We start from the raw sequence: 17,350 nt of genomic DNA, 5'->3' as shown, positions 1-17,350 counted from the left end.
AAATAGAAACTGCAGTCAAAATTCAGTCTGTATAAAGAGGCAATTTTTAATAGCCTAACAAATCAAATAATTTTTTTAAAATAAAGGATTAAAAGGATATTTTACTGTAAGCAGAGATTCCAGGTTTAGGCCCAGGCAATGTGCTTTGAGGTTTGCTCTGCACCTCAGCTTGCCCTGCTTCCTGACACTCCACTCCCTGGGGCACCACAGATCCACAGCCTGCCACAGAAAGTAGCCCATGGGTGTACCTCCAGTGCCAGCTCTGAGCCCCAGGCTGTGTCTTTCACAGAGCAAGAGTTGGAGCCTAGGAAGAACCCCTGGTTTTAGGTGCTTAGATTGAGTCCAGAATCTCCTGCTGAGATGTCCTGGCCCATTTCCAAGCAGGCGGACACAGTTACTCCAACGTTAACTTTTCTGAGCTGTAAGAATCCAGATAGTGACCAGGTATCTGCAGGCCTCAAACATCATGCTTTTCCAGGAAGAGAACCTGTCCCTGGGACTATCCCCTCGATGCTGGCACATCTCGTGATACAGCAGGGTGCCTCCTGAAAGGGCTTCAGAAGTTCACCTTTGGAAGGGGGAGAACTTCCTGTCTGTGGTCGGACTTTGGCAAAAGCAGTGTTGTCACAATGTGAGCGAGCTCTCGGTGCCGGCAGTGTTACATGACATCCGTTTAGACAATGAGAAGGGTTAAGGAAACCATGGCCCCTGTCTTCATGGAGAGGAGTTGCCTTCAGCTATGACTAGCTGTGTCCCCAGGGCCTCCAGCCATATCACCAGGGCCACCAGGGGCTCCCCAGTGGCCCAGTAGTGCAGAGTAGGCTCAGAGGAGGCTCAGAAGTGAGCCCAGCTGTTCTAAGTCGGCTTCGCCTTGGTTTCCCCAACACGGAGCCGTGGATGACAGCGGGCACCAGTGTCTGCCTTCTTCAGAGAGTCAGAGGCACCTTTGATCTTCAGTGATGTCTGAGATCCCTCTTGGTAGATGTTCTCGGAACATTTTGTTCTGCTCCCAAAATACTTGGTAGATGGTTTTATGCATTTAAATTGCAAATACCTGTGGGCAATTCTGCCCTTTGGCTGTCCTAGTGGGCTGGTGGCCCCGAAGTGAGTGGACCTGTGGTGTCCCCTTGCCAGCCGTGCATCACCCAGAAGCTCCTGGCCTGCTGTCTGCCACGCTTCTCCTTGAACTGGACACCACTGACATGGGACATATCTGCCCCATGTGGCAGGGCCCCTTGCTGCTGCCCGCCCCACCCAGATCAGCAGGGCCCTGGCCCCTCGTCCACCTGTGCATGGCTGTTCCCTGTGGATGCTGCTTGGGTTCATGCTGCCTCATGAGTGAGCTTGTTTTAACGTGAAAGCGAAATCCTCTTTACATAAACGTTGAGCCCAGTCTGGCGGGTCCCACTGTAGTCCTTTGCTGCCACGTGGGGCTCGCGCTCTCTCATCCACTGCAGCCATCGCTGAGAGGTGACCCATCCTGGCCAGTGCGAGTCCCAGTGGTTAGAAGTCTCTTAGGCCCGTACTCCTTGGGAGTCCTGTGGCCACTGTGCTAAGCATCCCTGTCCCCCACCAGCCTGAGGAAGGGGACAGGCTCCTAGCATGCTGGTTCTGCAGCATGGCTGGAGGCGCTGAGCTCTGTTTCTGAAGCAGGTTTCCCAAGAAGGGAGCCGAAAGCTGTTTCCTGCAGGACAGGTTGCCGTGGACACCTGTGCAGCCCTGCACCCCAGAGCCTCTGCCTTACTGTGCACCCCCGTCTCTCAAGTGAAGCCTGAACAGTTGTCCCCCTGATGTCCCCAGATGGTTCCTGGAATTTGTCCCCAGACCTAGCAGTCAGTGCTGGGTACAAGCACGTGAATGCCTGGGCCCCGCCATTGTAAATGGGTTTGACTAAAAGGGTGGCAGATGGTCTGGGGCTGCCGCAGGTGGGAGGTGACCACAGGCGGGACTTGGAAGCTGCTGTGTGCAAAGACCACAGCACTGGGTCCATAGCATTCACTGGATTTTTGAAGTCAGGAAATGTTATTTTTTAGTGTTCAGCTTTTTATTTTCATTTGACAAACAGTACATTTATGGGTTGCAGCTGGCGTCCGCATGCCTGTGTATATTTTAGAATGAGTGGGTCACAGGGGCCCAACTGTCTGTGACCTGAACACATCGCTCACCTTGAGGACCTGGAGCATCCTCTCATGAGCCCGCTTCCCAGCGTGCGGTACAGCATCACTGTCCACTCGCCCCATCACTGTGCCTCCTGTCCCATCCCCTGCCACCCCCACCCTTGCCCTGGCCACCTGGTTCAGCCCTCCAGACTCCACGCAGAGTGTGGCTTGTACTCTGGGCCTGGTGGCCAGCATGTGGCACACGTCCCCGAGGCATCATGTTGTCACAAACACCAGGACTTCCTGTTGAGGTCGGTGTTGGAGAAGGGAGGCAAAGGTCTCCAAAGCCTTTGGGCAGGGTTCAGGTCGGATGAGGTCACAGCTGTAGGCCGTTCCACTGGCTTTGTAAGCTCTGCGCTAACCGCTTCTCTCAGGCCCCTGCAAGCTCCAGCTGTGCCTAGCACGGGATAGGGCCTCTGTGGGCTTCCTCTCCCACTTCAGGTGTGTGGGTTGGCACCTAGGACTAAACCAGAGGGCAGGACAGATGGGGACCCTGCCGGCCTGTGAGGGTCGGCAGGCGCAGGGTGACCTCCCAACCCCGCAGTCCACCTGCAGGTTTAGGAAATGTCTCCACCCCAGCTAGTTCTGTGTGACTTGCCAGAAGGCCCACCGAGGGCCAGGCTGTGGCTGACAGCCTCACCGAGCCCACAGCCCTGATGGTGCCTCGAGTTAGCCACTCCGAAGCATAGGACGAGTGTCTGAAACTTAAGTCCCAGAGGAGTCTGTCGGCAGCCTGGCTGGGCAGCCTCAATCCTGTCTCTGTCACTGTCTCTCTCTGTCTCTGTGTCTGTCTCTCTCTTTCTCTCTCTGTCTCTTTGTTTCTTTTTCTGTTCTACTTTCTTAACACAGTCCTGACTGCATAGCCCAGGCTGGCCTCAAACTTTCAGCCATCTTCCTGCCTCAGCCTCCCGAGTGCTGGGACTATAGGCGTGTGCCCCCACGCCTGGCCCTTCTGTCCTTTTCTTCACTTCCAAGCAACTTCCTTCCCAGAGGGCACTTTTCCTGTGCCGCTTGCCCAGTGTAGGCCGAGGAGAGCCCACGGGTGCTGGCCTGTGTGTGGCTGCAGGCTGGCTTCGCTGCAGAGAAGAGAGTGGCGAGCCGGACACTGCTCGGGGACAGCATGCACCCAGACGAGCACGGGGAGCCTGGGTCTGTTCTCTGAGTCCTTCGCACCCCAGAGTGCTCAGGAAAGCAAGGGTGTGAGGTGTTTGGCCTTCCTGCCATGCTCCCCTCCTGACGCAGCCCTGGCCTTGATGGTGCCACTAGGGGGTCACCGCAGGGGAACTGTGCAGGTCCCAGCCAGATCTCTGCAGACATCCCCGAGGGCCAGTGTGGGTTGGGGAAGGGTGTGTTACCCCGAGAGCAGCACCCAGCATGGACAGACACTCTCTGTGAGCATAGTCCCGTGACAGTCTAGTAGACAAAGTTAGTGTCCCTGAGGACCCAGAACCCAGAAGCTGGGCCCTGCTGTCCCCAAGTCCAGCCAGGCCTGGGGAGGAGAGTGGACGGGGCTGCTGCTCCCAGCCCTTCTGTCTTGAGATGACAGCTCCCATGTACAAGTGCGTGTATGAGTCCCTTCCAGGGAAAGACCGTGGTCAGCCCCAAATTTCCCGTTTAGTCTCTGAAGATGACAGGTGCGAAAGGCACCTTGGCAATGAAAAGCCTGTGTGTGTCTGGGACACATGTTCACCCACCCACACACCAGGTTCCTAGTAATCCCGCCCTGGGCGGAGCCAGTGTCCTTCCCCAGAGAGATAAGACAGGAAGTGATCACAGATGCAGCCAGGGAGCCCAGACATGTCCTCCTACCCAGCCAGGAAATATTGAAATGGCAGCCAAGATAGCCTCAGGGAGCATGGGGGCTACCTGTGCCTTGGCCACACCACCTGCACCCTCAGAGCCGTGGCGGCTTTGAGTCTCCCAACAACCAGGAGGACCATAGAGAGCCCAGACTGGTACAGCTGAGATGGTTAACAGAGGTTTTGGGCAGTTTATCCTACCTGTAAGAAGTCAGCCTGTGATCCCAGCACTCTGGGAGGCTGAGGCAGGAGCATCACAGTGTTAATTCCTGCCTGGGCAATTTAGCAACTCACAATAAAAAGGGCTGAAGATGTAGCTCAGTGCAGATTCCCCTGGGCTCAACCCCTAATACCTGACAAAAGCACATGCATCTGCAGGGGTCCGTACTGGGCATTTTCTGCTTGTCACTCCTGCAGGCCAGAGGAGAGAAAGTGGACTCCAAGGAGGCGCTGATTGACGAGGACAAGGACCTGGACGGGGGTGATGGTGAGGACGTCGAGCTGGAGGACAGCGCGCGGCTGAAGCTGTTCCGCCAGCTGGCCTCAGTGGCCTCGAGGCTCAAGGAGTTTGTGGGCAACATGATCACTACTGCCGGCAAGGTGGTGGTCACCATCCTCTTGGGCTCCTCGGGTGAGTGGTCAGCAGGGGATGGCAACCCAGTGGCCGCCACCACCGGGTGGTAAAGCCAGCCTCACACGTGGTCCTGAGAAAGCGACTTCTGTGCCATCCTGCTTTGATGTGTTCAGCTGTTTTCTGTGCACCTCTGTCACGTGCTCTTCCATGTGGCAGGGCCCTGACCTCCTGGGTTTAGGTGAGTCACTCCTTGTGTGAGCTCTGGGTGCCCAGACAGTGCATCCCCGCCTGCCACAGCCCGGCTGTCAGCACTGAGCCCGGGGAGCTGCACTGAACTCTGGGAAGTTTGATTGCGCTCTCCAGCCGAGACTCACTTTGGCCAGGTGTAGGTGCAGCTGACAGGCCCATAGTGGAGTTACCTCCATCTTTCCCTCGGGGTCCCCACCCCTGGCACGGATGCTGGTTAGCATTGCGCACCCCAGGCTCTCCCCAGCAGTAGCCAAAATGAAATGACACTGCTGTTTTTGACTGGGAAAAAGAGGGTAAGAAAGAAACGAAACCCAATGTTTTAATTAGGAGTCTTTTCAGATGCCCAATAAAATCCCTGTAGCATCTGTACGGGACTGGCCTCTTCTTACATGTCCTCTTTGTGGAACAGGACGAAATAGAGGAGACTTTAGCTGCCACAGTGTAATGTTATTATGAATCCTAAAAGGAGGTAAAACCGGATGCCTCCTACCACACTCCTGTAGTCGCAGCACTCAGAAGGCTGAGGCAGGAGGATCACTTGAGAGTTTGCAGCCAGCCTGGGCTACATAGTGCATTCAAAGCCAACTTCAACTGCATAGCAAGACCCTGTCTCAAAAAAAACTTAAAATAGTAAATCATTCTAAAGGAAAAACTGTAAAGTTGCAGTGGGTGTGCACTTATTCTGAAACATCTGAAAGAGAAACCAGCCAGAAAGATGCTTTTCTCCTAGGGAGTCAAGCAGATTGTGCTCATCTGAGAAACCGTGGAGGAAGCTCTTGGTCATCTCGTCTTTCTCATCTTTCTTTGTACCTAGAAAGTTGTCACTTTCGTGTTGTCTTTTTCATGACTAATTCAGCACTTGATCACATAACAAAGCTGTGGTCACCACGGCAAAGACAGGACCCCCTTAGGTCCCAGTTCAGGGCCTGCCGTGCAGGGTGCCCCAGTCCCTGTCACTGATGCCCTGTCCGTGTCTCCAGGCATGATGCTGCCCTCGCTGACCTCGGCTGTGTACTTCCTCGTCTTCCTTGGCCTCTGCACCTGGTGGTCTTGGTGCCGTACGTTTGACCCGCTGCTATTCAGCTGCCTCTGTGTCCTGCTGGCCATCTTCACAGCGGGGCACCTGATCGGGCTGTACTTGTACCAGTTCCAGTTCTTCCAGGAGGCCGTGCCCCCCAACGACTACTATGCAAGGTGAGGGGTGAGGGTGGGAAGGAGAGGCTACACGGTTCCCACCCACGTAATCACCTTCAGTGTTGAGCAAAAACATGGTAGAACTGGGAAGCCACTGTCTCAGTTACTTCTTCATTGCCGAGACAAAATACCTGACACTCATAAGTTAAAGGAGGAAAGGTTTATTTCAGCTCAAGTTTGTAGGAGCTTAAATCTGTAACTGGCTAGCTCCAAGGCAAGGTGGCATGGCAGAGGAGCATCATAGAGGAGACATGGCCCGTGCAGGGCAGACAGAAGGGAGTAGCACTAAACCTCTGTTTCCCTTTTATTTCACCCAGGCTACAGCTATTGGCTGGTAGCACCCATCCCTAGAGTAGGCCTTCCATTATCCATACTCAGAAGTACGTTAACTAACCAGTGGGCTGATTTAGTTATCACACACCCTTAATCCACATTCATACTCTGTAGCTCAGTCACCTCCAAAAAGCTCCACCTATGAGCACGTGAGGCTTTGGGGGAATGTCTAGACACAAGCCATGACAGCTACCTTGCCCTTTAGTCTTATCAGATGAATCAACTGAGAGGGAAAAAGTGGATCCCCTTGCTTGGAGGTGCTGCTAGTTAGAAAGAAGGGGTGCTGCAGCTTGTGGCACCTGGGCCAACACGAGATCTCCTGGAGGAGCACTTTACACCCAAGAACAATTAGATGGTGTCTGCAGCAACCAGCTCAGGAGAGCACACAGGCCAAGTGTGTGATTAACAAAAGTAGAATGAGCCCCTTGTAAACACTAAAAAATAACACCAATGTCCATGGAGAGGGAAACAGCTGATAATTTGCCTCAGTTCCGAGTGCCCGTTACACCAAATCCTCACTGTGCGAATGTAATTGAAGATAAAGAATCTAGAGTAGACTTTGATTTTGTGAAGGATTCTATGTCCTTCTCAGTCAAAAAGGAAACTTCCTTACAGGATAACATGGCCAGTGAAAGGGAAAGGAATAAAAAGGTTAGAAAAGGCCTCTGGCCACCACTGAAAATCACTCCTTACATACTGGCTGGGGTGAAGAGTTCTGCACTGCTGGCCATTGCAGAGGGAAAGTCATGGTTTGCAGAGGTGGTCATCACATGACCAGCTGATGACACACACAGCTCCAGGGGTGTATAGCTTGCCGTCCCCTCTCAGTGTGGTGTGGTGTGTGACGTCTGTGACCTTAAATGACAGCCTCCGACCATATTGCCGAGATGTGACCAGAAGCCGGAGAGACTGCTTTAAATGGCTCTCAAAGAAAGACAGAACAAAACCAGGTGTGGGTTCTCCACGGTCAACATCTGGTCCTCTAACATCCACTTCCAAAAAAAGGAAAAGAGATGTGCAAAGGGTGGGGTGAGATTGCCCTCACTCAGAGGGGGTGAAAGGCACCCACAAACACGTGTAGATCTGGTTCAACACCCGATCCCTAAGGATGCTTTGGGGTCCAGCAGGGCACACTGCAATACTGCATGGGCATTGGATGCTGGTGTCAAGGGCCGCATGCCAGGGGGTGAGGGTGTGGCATCCAGAGAAAGTCAGCGTCCTGAGTGCTGCAGTGTCCGGAGTACATCTGAGCCTTAGCTCAGATAATTGCTGGGCTGGTGCAAGGTCATCAGTGTGGAGCGATCCACTGTCCTGCTGGATCCAGTGTCCTCAACAGTGAGACGTCCACAACTGAAAGTTTTAGGAAAGGCAAAGGAGCAGAGCACAGGGACTGTGATGCCTGGGAAGGAGGGCCGTGTGTGCTTGAGAAATGCCTGGGCAGCACTGAGCCATAAAAATGCTGCTTTGTTTCTGTCTGCACTGTGCAGAAATGCAACATGTTGGTGGATCAAATCCCAAAACCACTTAAATTCAGTAAAATAAAAGCTGGTGCCCGACACACACACACACACACACAGTCTTAATTCTCAATCCAGCCCTGACGGGGCAAAGCTGGAAACCGAAGACCCAGCCCTGGGTCCCACAGGGAGACGTGTTACGGGGCACACTGACAGAGCAGATTACACCATGTGTGTTTTAGTGGCGGGGAACAAACGCTCTGTTTCAGTACAGCCGTTACTTCTGCACTAAAGGAGTCCTGTAGTTTCTTTCAGACATTTAATTTTTGGTTTATTAAACATGTATAGAAAAAACGCTTTGTACCACTGAAAGAGCAGCCCCCAGGGAATGACTTGACTGGAAATGTGAATACCCTGCAGGACCCCAGTCTGTGGCTTAGGTTCTTTCTCCCTGCTAGTTAAGGATCTCTTCTGCCATCTAGAGCTGATGGCAGAGAATAGAGCGGTGCCTCGGTTCACGAACTTGATTTACTCCATGATTCTGGAAAAGATGGCCACAGTCACGTTCATCACTCAATGTGGAGTCTACAAACAACAAAAAAAAATGCCAAACACTTCTGATTGCAAACCAAATTATTCCCCAACAAAAGTGTTCATGAGTCAAGGCACCGCTGTACCAGGAATATTTATAACCATCTTGAAAATGCCTGTGTAGATCAGGCGAGCTTCTTGTGAGGTCAGTGAGCAGGCATTTTAAAATTTCATGAATGCTGACATTTGAATTCCATATTTTTGTCACATTTCATCCAGTATTTTTCCTTTGTGTTTTTCTAGCCTTTTGACAATATCAGACTCATAAACCGTCCTGAGACAGGCAGCGGCCCAGGCTCGGCCCCGGGGGTATGGCCTGCTGTGCTGTGGGGTGGACAGTAGCAGTTCCAGCAGGGCAATGACTTGCTGTAGGTTTTTCATCTGAATTGTCACAAACCAGGAAGTGCAGCCATTGTTTCTTACAGCCACGATGTAGACGGTCACTCTCCCAGCTCACCTGGTCCTGTGTTTCATGGAGTGGGTGACTGGGCGCTGGGTGGCTCCTTGGCAGGGTGACGGGGTGGAGCAGAGCAGTGGGTAAATTTCCCGTTGCAGGTCTCCCCCGCTGCCCTGCCCTGAACTGTGATAATAGGACCTCGCTTATTATTGTAGATCTTCAAAACTGGTATCTTTAAAACCACTGTTTTCTCCTAAGGCACAATTTAAATGTATTGCCATTGGTCCCTAAGACTGAGTTGGAAAAACTCAAACCATAGGTGAGCATAGACAGACACACAGACAGAGAAATGAATGTTGTCTTTCAGAGGTGTTTATCACATAGTCAGAGCCACAGGGACTGTGTTCGCCACCTCCAGCCTTTGGACACACGTGCTGCTGACACCATGCAGGCAGTGCTGGTTCCTGCAGGATCACGTGGTGGACACGTTAGTGAGGGATCCTTATTTTTAGACTTTTCGAATTGATGTCTTTGTCATTGGCCTCATACGTGACTGTTGGAGATTGTTTGAAAAATGAGACAGAGGGAAACACTTTTTAAAAAATGTAATTCTAACCCCTAAAGTAAATCCTACTGACTTGTGGTCTGTATCATTCCAGTTTTTTTCTTTTTTACTTTTTAAGACCAACTTTGAACCTACTGGACGTACTGTTTTAAAACTCTCCCTGGTAGTGCAGCCTCTTAGGCTGTGAAATCTGCAGTGTGAGTTGCACAGGACGCAAAGCATTTGCTATGCAGCTGCTCCGTGCCTGAGTCTCTTCCTCCTTTCTGCCCTGCACTTGGGCCAACATCCTATTCATCTCTAGATCTGCAAAACAGTCATAAAGACCAAGAAGCAGCCCCATGACAGCACATCTCTCAGCTGTGAGGGAGTCACAAAGAGTGTGAGTGCTGGTCCTGTATGAGGACCCCTCGGTCATGGTCCTGGCCTAGCATCCTGTTAACTACTCGTTTGTGATGCCCTCAGTCTGCTGATGCTGTCTGCTGAAATCCTTGCCTTGTGTCAGGGTTCATCATGATTACCAACTCAATTGGCTTGACAGCTGCCTGAAAGATTAGTAAAACACACTCCTGGGTGTACCCCAGTAGGCCAGGGAGAAGTGACCTGGGGACTATATGTGGTCCTTGCCCCCTCCTGCTCTCGGGCTCTTTCCTGCTCTCTGCTTTGTAGAGCCATGGGTTGAGCAGCTTTCCGCTTCCATGCCTTTCCGCCATGTTGGCTGTCTTGGAACCAGCCAACCGTGGACTGAAACCTCTGATACCGTGAGCGAAATAAACCTTTTCTCCTTTTAGTTGTGTCTTATATCTCAGCAATAGGAAACTGACTGTATTCCTAGGCTGGCACAGGTAGAGAGTGTCTTATTTTTCCAGGGTGATCTTGTCTTTTTAACCCAGTGAACCCCAAGCATCATCTGGTTGTTCACAGATTCCTTAGACTTTGGTGGAATTTTCCCATCAGTGTTATCCAGCAGAAGGCATAGAGAGCTGGACTCAAGAGCATGTGGGAGCAACCAGGGTTGGCTGGAAGCTCGGCTTGATGTTGAGTGGGGAAGGAGAATCAGTGATGTCTTCCATCTGTGCGCATAGGAGTGGCATAGTAATATTTTCCGAAACAAACTCCAGAACTTATTGTTTGACAAGGATGAGTGCACTTCCAGGAAGGTTAAGGCAGTGTCTGAAAGTAGGATTATCCTTTCCAAATCTGAAATGCTGCAGTCTATTCCAACCCTAAAAATATTAGTGATTATGCTTTCGAAGTTGATCCAGCAAAATAAAGCTTCAAAATGCATCCACAGAACTAAATACGAGACCCATGTATACAATTCAGACAGCCTGTGTAACAGGCCAGAGCCCTATTGAAGCTTACTCTGCCACCTCTTACTAGAGAAGAAATGTAAGCCATTACTTACATTATGGGAGCTAAACCAAGATAGCCCTAACTAACACAAGTGCCATCATCCACAGAGGTTTTGTTTTGGCCCAGAGAACTTTTGCAGGCTGCAAGCATCTCATAGTTTAAAAATTTTTATTGGTGCCTGTGTGTGGTGCATAATGATTGCATCATTGTGGAGAGTTGGTACAGGTACATCATGTGCCATAATTCTTTTTATTCCTCTTTCTCTTCCTCGCCTTCTCGCTTTCCTTCATCTCTTGGTCTCTTTCCCATTTGCAAAAGCGCTATTTCCTTATTTCCTATTAGTTTGCCTTATTTCTTCTTTAGTTTGCTGGTTTTATTATTTATACCTTGGGTTTCTTGTATCAGCGGGACCATGTGATATTTAAGATTATATGTGTCATTTATTTCCCTTACTTCAATGTGCATTCAGTTTCCTACAGCTGACCAGAATTTATTCTTGCTTGTGGCAGAGTGGTACTCCATTGTGTATAAATGCCGTATTTTCTTAAATCAGTTCTTCTGTTGATGAACAAACATATAGGCCACTTCCAAAATTTAGCTGTTACAAGTTAGGCTTCTATAAACAGGGGTATCCATGAATCATTGTAATATAATATCTTTAACTGTTGTGGAAGTTAACTAGATGGGGAATAGCTAGTCAAATGGAATTTATATTTCTAGGTTTTGGGGAGAATTCCCATACTGATTTCCATTGTGCTTATCCTGGCTTACATTCCTACCAACAGTGCAGAAGGGTTTATTTACCATAGCCTCACCAGCATTTGTTATTATTAGATTTTTGGATGCTACCCATTCTTTCTGGAGCAAGATGCAGTCTGTGTTGTCTTTATTTGTATTTTGCTCATGGCCAGTGACATTGAACCTTTTTAATGTACTTACTGGCCATTTGTACTTTTAAGGTCTATTAGGTTGTGTATTTTTTATTGGTAGTTTTATTTTGTGGGGCTCTAATTTTTCTAAATTTTTATATATTCTAGATAATAGTGCTTTATCCAAGATGTAGCTGGCAAAACATTTTCCAGTCTTATATGTTGTTTCTTTTACTCTTAGTCATAACTTGTGCAGTGAAGAAACTTTTTAATTTGATAATAATTCCATTTCTTGATTCTTGATGCCATTACTTGTTTAATTAGGGTTTTCTTCAGAAAGTTCTTGTCTATACCTGTTCCTTCAGGAATATTACCTATTCTGTCTTTCCCAGATTAAGTATTTCTGTTTTAATATTTGCATCTTTGATCCACATTGATGTTAGTGTAGTGGGTGGTGAGAGGTGTGGGTCTAGACTCAATTTTCTCCATGTAGATAGCCAGTTTTCCTTCCTGCAGGATATGTTTTCTTCTTCTTTGCCAAAGATTGTATGGCTGAATGTGCCTGGCATTATTTCTGTATCTTCTGTTCTGTTCCATCTATCCACATGTCTGATTTTATGCCAGTACCATATTGTTTTTATCACTGTAGCTTTGTAATATAATTTCAAATACAGGATTGTGATTCTTCCCACTTTGCTGTTTTTGCCCAGGATTGTTTTTGCTATTCTGGGTCTTTTTTTGCTTCATGTACATTTTAGAATTGTTTTCCTAGTAGTGTACAAAATGCTTTTGGTATTTTGATTGGAATCGCATTAAATCTATACATCAGTTTGGGCAGTATGGTCATCCTGATAGTATTGGATTAATATCCAGGAACAGAGGATAGCTTTCCATTTTTTGATGTCTTCTTCTATTTCCTTCTTCAGAGTACTGTCGTTTTTCACTATAGAGACCTTTGTCTTCCTTGGTTAACTCCTAAGAATTTAATTTTCTGTTTAAGCTATTGTGAATGATATTATTTTCCTAATTTTATTCTTAGTGGGTTCATTGTTGGTGTACAGGAATGCTGTTTCCTAGAATCCAATGATAATGCCAGTACAACATACCAGAATCTATGGGACACAATGAAAGTAGTCCTAGGAGAAAAGTTTACAGTTGTGAATGCCCACATCAGAAAACACAGCAAGCTCAAATAAGTAACCTAACCATGTACCTCAAAGTCCTAGAAAAACAAGAACAATCCAAAGCTAGTGCACGAAGGGAAATTATAAATACCAGAGTGAAAATTAATGAAACCAAGAGGGAAAAAAGTGAATCAAAAAATACACAAACCCTTTGCCAAACTCATCAAAAGAAGAAGAGACCCATACCTATGCAATCACAAATGAAAAAGATAAAATCACCAAAATCAAGATTATGAGCAATAGTTTCCAAAACCTGTATTCCAGAAACTGGAAAATCTGAAATAAATTAATAGAGGTCTAGACAGAAAGAATTATATAAAGTGAACCAAGAGGACATAAACACCCTGAACAGGCCACAAACAAGCAGTGATACTGAGCAGTCATTAAAATCATCTCACATTTTGAGAGTTGAAACAGGATTGGGAGATTGTGACAGATTAACTAATGGTCGGTTTGGAGCTCCCACCTGAACTGAATCAGCGTGGGTCTGGCTGTGGAAGGCCCACCTGACTGTTGCCAACAGCGTAAAGGAGAACTGAGGGGAAGATGGTGCTGATGGTTCTCCTGGAGAAACTTGTTGTGCTGGTTTTCCTGATGTGAACTCCACTGTTCTCATTGTCAGAGGAGCTTACATCCTCGCTGTCACTGAGGATGGCTGAGGTTCTTTTCAGGGGAGCTCTGGTCCTTACCTTAAGTGTCACTTCCTGGCTCCAGTGCAGATCCCTGCTGGCAGACATCCTTCACCTTGATGGCAGAGACTTTCTAGCTTCCACTACTGATCTTTGGGCCTTCCCAGCGCAGATCTGTGAAACAGACTTGCAGGAGTCACTGTCGTGGGCTCTAGGCCTCCTCTGGACTCGTGCAGGGACACTGCTGTGAGATCCAGGCCATCAGCTGGATTCTTTGGGTCTTAGTGTGTGGGAGGATCTGCTGTACTGTCCTGCATTTGACTTTTTGAGTGACTATTTTAAATAATCCTATCAATTGTGTATCCTGTATTAAATCTGTTCCCTTGCAAATGCCGACTAGCACAGGGACTAAAGGTGTGGTGATGCTGGGTCTGCTGGTGACCTGGGTGCAGACTCTCCCTGTCCCTGCCTGGGACATGCCTGGCTAGGAGCCCGGCCCAGCCTGAGCTGAGCTGGCAAGGGTGCGCAGGCCTTAGAAACTTCCAGTGCACATGTGTTCAGTAAAGTTGCTCTTCCTGTTCACCAATGACTTTTGCTGAAAGCCAATGTGAAGTTTGGTGGCACACGTGTTTCCTTGTGAGGATGACACCCGAGTGATTACGAGGCAAACGTTTCTGAAAACAGTCCTCGATGTCACCATCCAGGTCTAAGGCGATCTCCCTTAAAGTCAAGGACTAAGTTAAGTCAGCCAGGTGGGCTCTTGCTGTCCCCTGCAGACTGTATCAGGGAGGCCAGGGGACTCTTGGTTAAAGGCCTGATGCCTGCCACGTGTGGAGGCAGCCAAGGCTGGGGGCTGGGATGCTTGGTCTGAAGAGAGCTGTCACCCGCTCACCGCTCACCTGGTGCCTGGCTCCGTCTCAAGAGGATGTTGTTTGCCATTAGTGGACTGGAATGAAAGCTGCCCCTACCAACTCAGTTAAATCTGAACTGTTTCTGTGTGTTTGAAGTGCAGAGCTGTGATAGCCCTGTTCGTTCGTGTACTGTTTCTTTTGCAATTACAAGTTTTGATGTGGCTCTTAGAATTTATCTACTTATAGCATGCTTAAGAGACTTAGGGATTACCATATGATGAGTCTGGGAAAAAGAAACACGCACAACAAAACAGACACACCACCAAGGGGCTAACAGCCCGGGGAAGGCTGGGTAACTTTGATCAAACCTAAAGCTAAAGTTTTCCTGTCTCCTTTTTACCTACCTTTTTCTTCTATTTGATCTCATTTGACAAAATGTGAGCTTTTTGCCTGCTTTTTATCTCAAACTACCTAGATAATTCAAGTGCTTGAGTAAGTCAGGGTGCTAGGCATGGGAGAGGTTGGTGGTGTTTGTTTGCTTTTTTTGGGGGGTAGGTGTCAAACTCAGGGCCCCACGCTTTACAGACAGGCGCTGTGCCACTGGGCAGTATCCCAGGCCCGACAGTGTCCTTAAGCGAAAGCATGCTCTGGTGTTTCCAGGCTACTGGGCACTGTGGAAGGGTGAGCTGCCCATGGTATTTCTCCCCGCCGGTGCCTCTCATCCCAGCCCTCGAATGCTTCTCCACGGCCCTTAGGAGAGTGGGAGTCAGGGTCACGCTCAAATTCAGCTCATGGCTTTGCTGGTGCGTCCCCCTAAGTTGGGAAGTTGGAAAACAAAGATGGGAAAGGCTCAGGGGAGATTTTCAGGCCATTCCCATGGAAATAGCCCTCTATCAAATAAATATACAATAAGTTGCCCCGTTAACCATTTTTGTTGCCCGCTCATGAATCATGATGATTAGAAAATGAATCATGTTTAATGAAGGGTAAGCTCATGTTTATTTCGGGCTTAAACTGATGTCAACAAAAGAGTTCCAGCCAGGCCTGGGCCTCCAGCGTTGGGAGCCCATCCCACAATAAACAAGGAGGCTAGGAAACAACTGTGGAAGGTATAATGTCATTTATTATATTTATACTACTTTAACAGTCACAAAGTATCGATGGCATGTAGGGAGAAATGGAGGCCTGGAGCAGGACGTCTTTGTCTCCTGCAGGGGAAGTAGTATCCCTCAGAGGAGAATGAACGCACTTGGCCCCTGCCAGCAGGTCTGCAGCAGATGGCTCTGCAAGTGCCGCCAGGAGCCAGGTCACTGCTGGGTGCTATGTGAGCCCGGCCCGTGCTAGCCCAGCCGGGGCTTAGTAAGTGGAGACAGGCTTGAAAGACTCAATTGTTTTTTGGGGGGCCAGTTGGCAAGCACTTCTTGTGAAAGGAGCCCAGCACATGGGGAAGTGCATGCAAAGCCTGTCGTCTGATGCAGTGGGACAGGCAGACTGGGCAGCTTAACCCTGTCTTTCCCTGTATGTCCACAGATGCCTGGCAGTGTTGCCATGAGCATTGTTGTTTTATTTGTACAGTTGTAAGGGGCACAATGGCGAGCTGACTTTAGCTCTATCTTGAAGACTCTTCCTGAGGAAATGACTATGTCCTTGGCAGTCACAGAGTTCATTAGTGCTCTTCTGGAAGGTGACACATGGGAGCTGAAACAGAATTGAGTTGCCCTGGATAAACAGGGAGATAACCAAACTTAAATAGCTAGACCCCCAAGTCCCTCAAGACAGCGGCCACATCTTGTGATTGCCTGGGTTCACAGTTTAAGTGGCGCTGTGCAGACCAAGCCCCTCCAGCATGTGGCTTCCCCAGGGTTCCCAGGAAAGAACTCCCTTACAGGCTGATGGGGCAGGTGTCCGGTCCTCTGTGGGCACCGAGGATGCCCCCCTGTTGAGTATATTGGGTGACACTTTCCAGGGTACATAGGGAAAGAAGCAGTTCACCTGCAGACACATGACCTCAGGCGAAGGCCATTCTGCTCAGAGGGCCCAGTGTATGTCACCTCTTAGCATGAGCATGGGGAAGGATGGCAGGAACATCCAGAGCACTTTCCTGCAGTCCTCTGCTGGGCTTGACTGGCCCCACTGCCTCCCCAGGCAAAGCATTTGCCAGAGTGTCGCTGGATGAAGGGTCTGGGGGCTTGTCTCCAGGTATTTGCTGTCTCAAAGAATCGGACAAGACATACAGAAAAGGCAGGGAGGAAATACGTGTGCTGCGGAGGGACCAGAGGTACACCCCACAGAGAGAGAGGGCTGTGAACCAGTCATGATGCAGCCCCAGGAGCAAAGGTAGGGTCTTAGTACAATCCCGGGTTATCTCCCTCTCAGACAAGTAAGGTATGGGGGCACTTGTCCTGCCCCACAGTGCCTTGTGTGAACTGCTCTATGGAAATGCTTGCTTGACTTCTTGCCATATGTAAACAAAGGGTCAGGAACAGCACTTCATTGGCTGTGCCCACATGCAGATGAAGAATTGAAAAGGATAACTTCCGCCTGGTCCTCTGGACACCACCTGACTCGAGTGAGGGGTTGACGGCACTTTGCTGATTGATTCTGTGTACTTGATGATAGCATCCCGGTATTGTGAGTGTCCCAAGCCCTGTGGCCCTGTCTTAAAAGCTCTGTGACTCGGTTTCCCCTGTCTAGGAAGTAGGAGTGGGAAGCACACTTCCTTGGGAGGGAGGTTGCTTGTGAACCAGGAGGATGCAGTTCAGTGCTTGGAAATGTGGCGGTGCTGGTAGAAAAGCGTTGATATTTTCTGCCAGGGCCACCACCACTGTCCATGCTCAGACTCGCTCGTGACTTCAGCCCTACCAACTGCACTGGGAGGTCCCTGAGCACACAGAGCGGCCAGCCAACTCCTGCCTCCTTTGGAAAAGTCATCCTCTTCTTGCTCTTCTCCCTGCTCCAACTCCCTGCTCGCTTCTCCTGCTCAGAGCCTTGCTCAGCACCCCCTTCCAGAACCTTCCCTGGCCCCGTGAGAGGAGCAGGTATCGTCCCCAGGCAGTGGCTTTCTCAGGCTGGCAGCACAGCTGCGTGTGACAGGTCCCTGCCTCGAGAGGCCCTGGCTGTCAGGCAGCGAAGGCCCCGTGGCTCCT

At 49.4% G+C, this 17,350-nt stretch overlaps 1 protein-coding gene across 4 annotated transcripts in view; it reads left to right on the top strand.

Annotated features, from left to right (window-relative positions):
- The window catches only part of Piezo2 (piezo type mechanosensitive ion channel component 2), a 286,025-nt gene that overhangs the window by 158,964 nt on the left and 109,711 nt on the right, over positions 1-17,350 (top strand). For all 4 annotated transcript variants that reach the window (XM_023562692.2, XM_063231990.1, XM_063231989.1 and 1 more), the window contains exons 6-7: positions 4,376-4,589; positions 5,762-5,975. In XM_023562692.2, coding sequence (XP_023418460.1) covers positions 4,376-4,589; positions 5,762-5,975 — 428 coding nt within the window. The remainder of the gene's footprint in view (positions 1-4,375; positions 4,590-5,761; positions 5,976-17,350) is intronic.

This window comes from Cavia porcellus, unplaced genomic scaffold, assembly GCF_034190915.1.
Source record: "Cavia porcellus strain 051 isolate PalLab524CR breed Dunkin Hartley unplaced genomic scaffold, mCavPor4.1 scaffold_20, whole genome shotgun sequence".
Lineage (NCBI taxonomy): Eukaryota > Metazoa > Chordata > Mammalia > Rodentia > Caviidae > Cavia > Cavia porcellus.
Note: the sequence above shows the minus strand (reverse complement) of the source record. Positions and strands in the feature narration are given on the sequence as shown.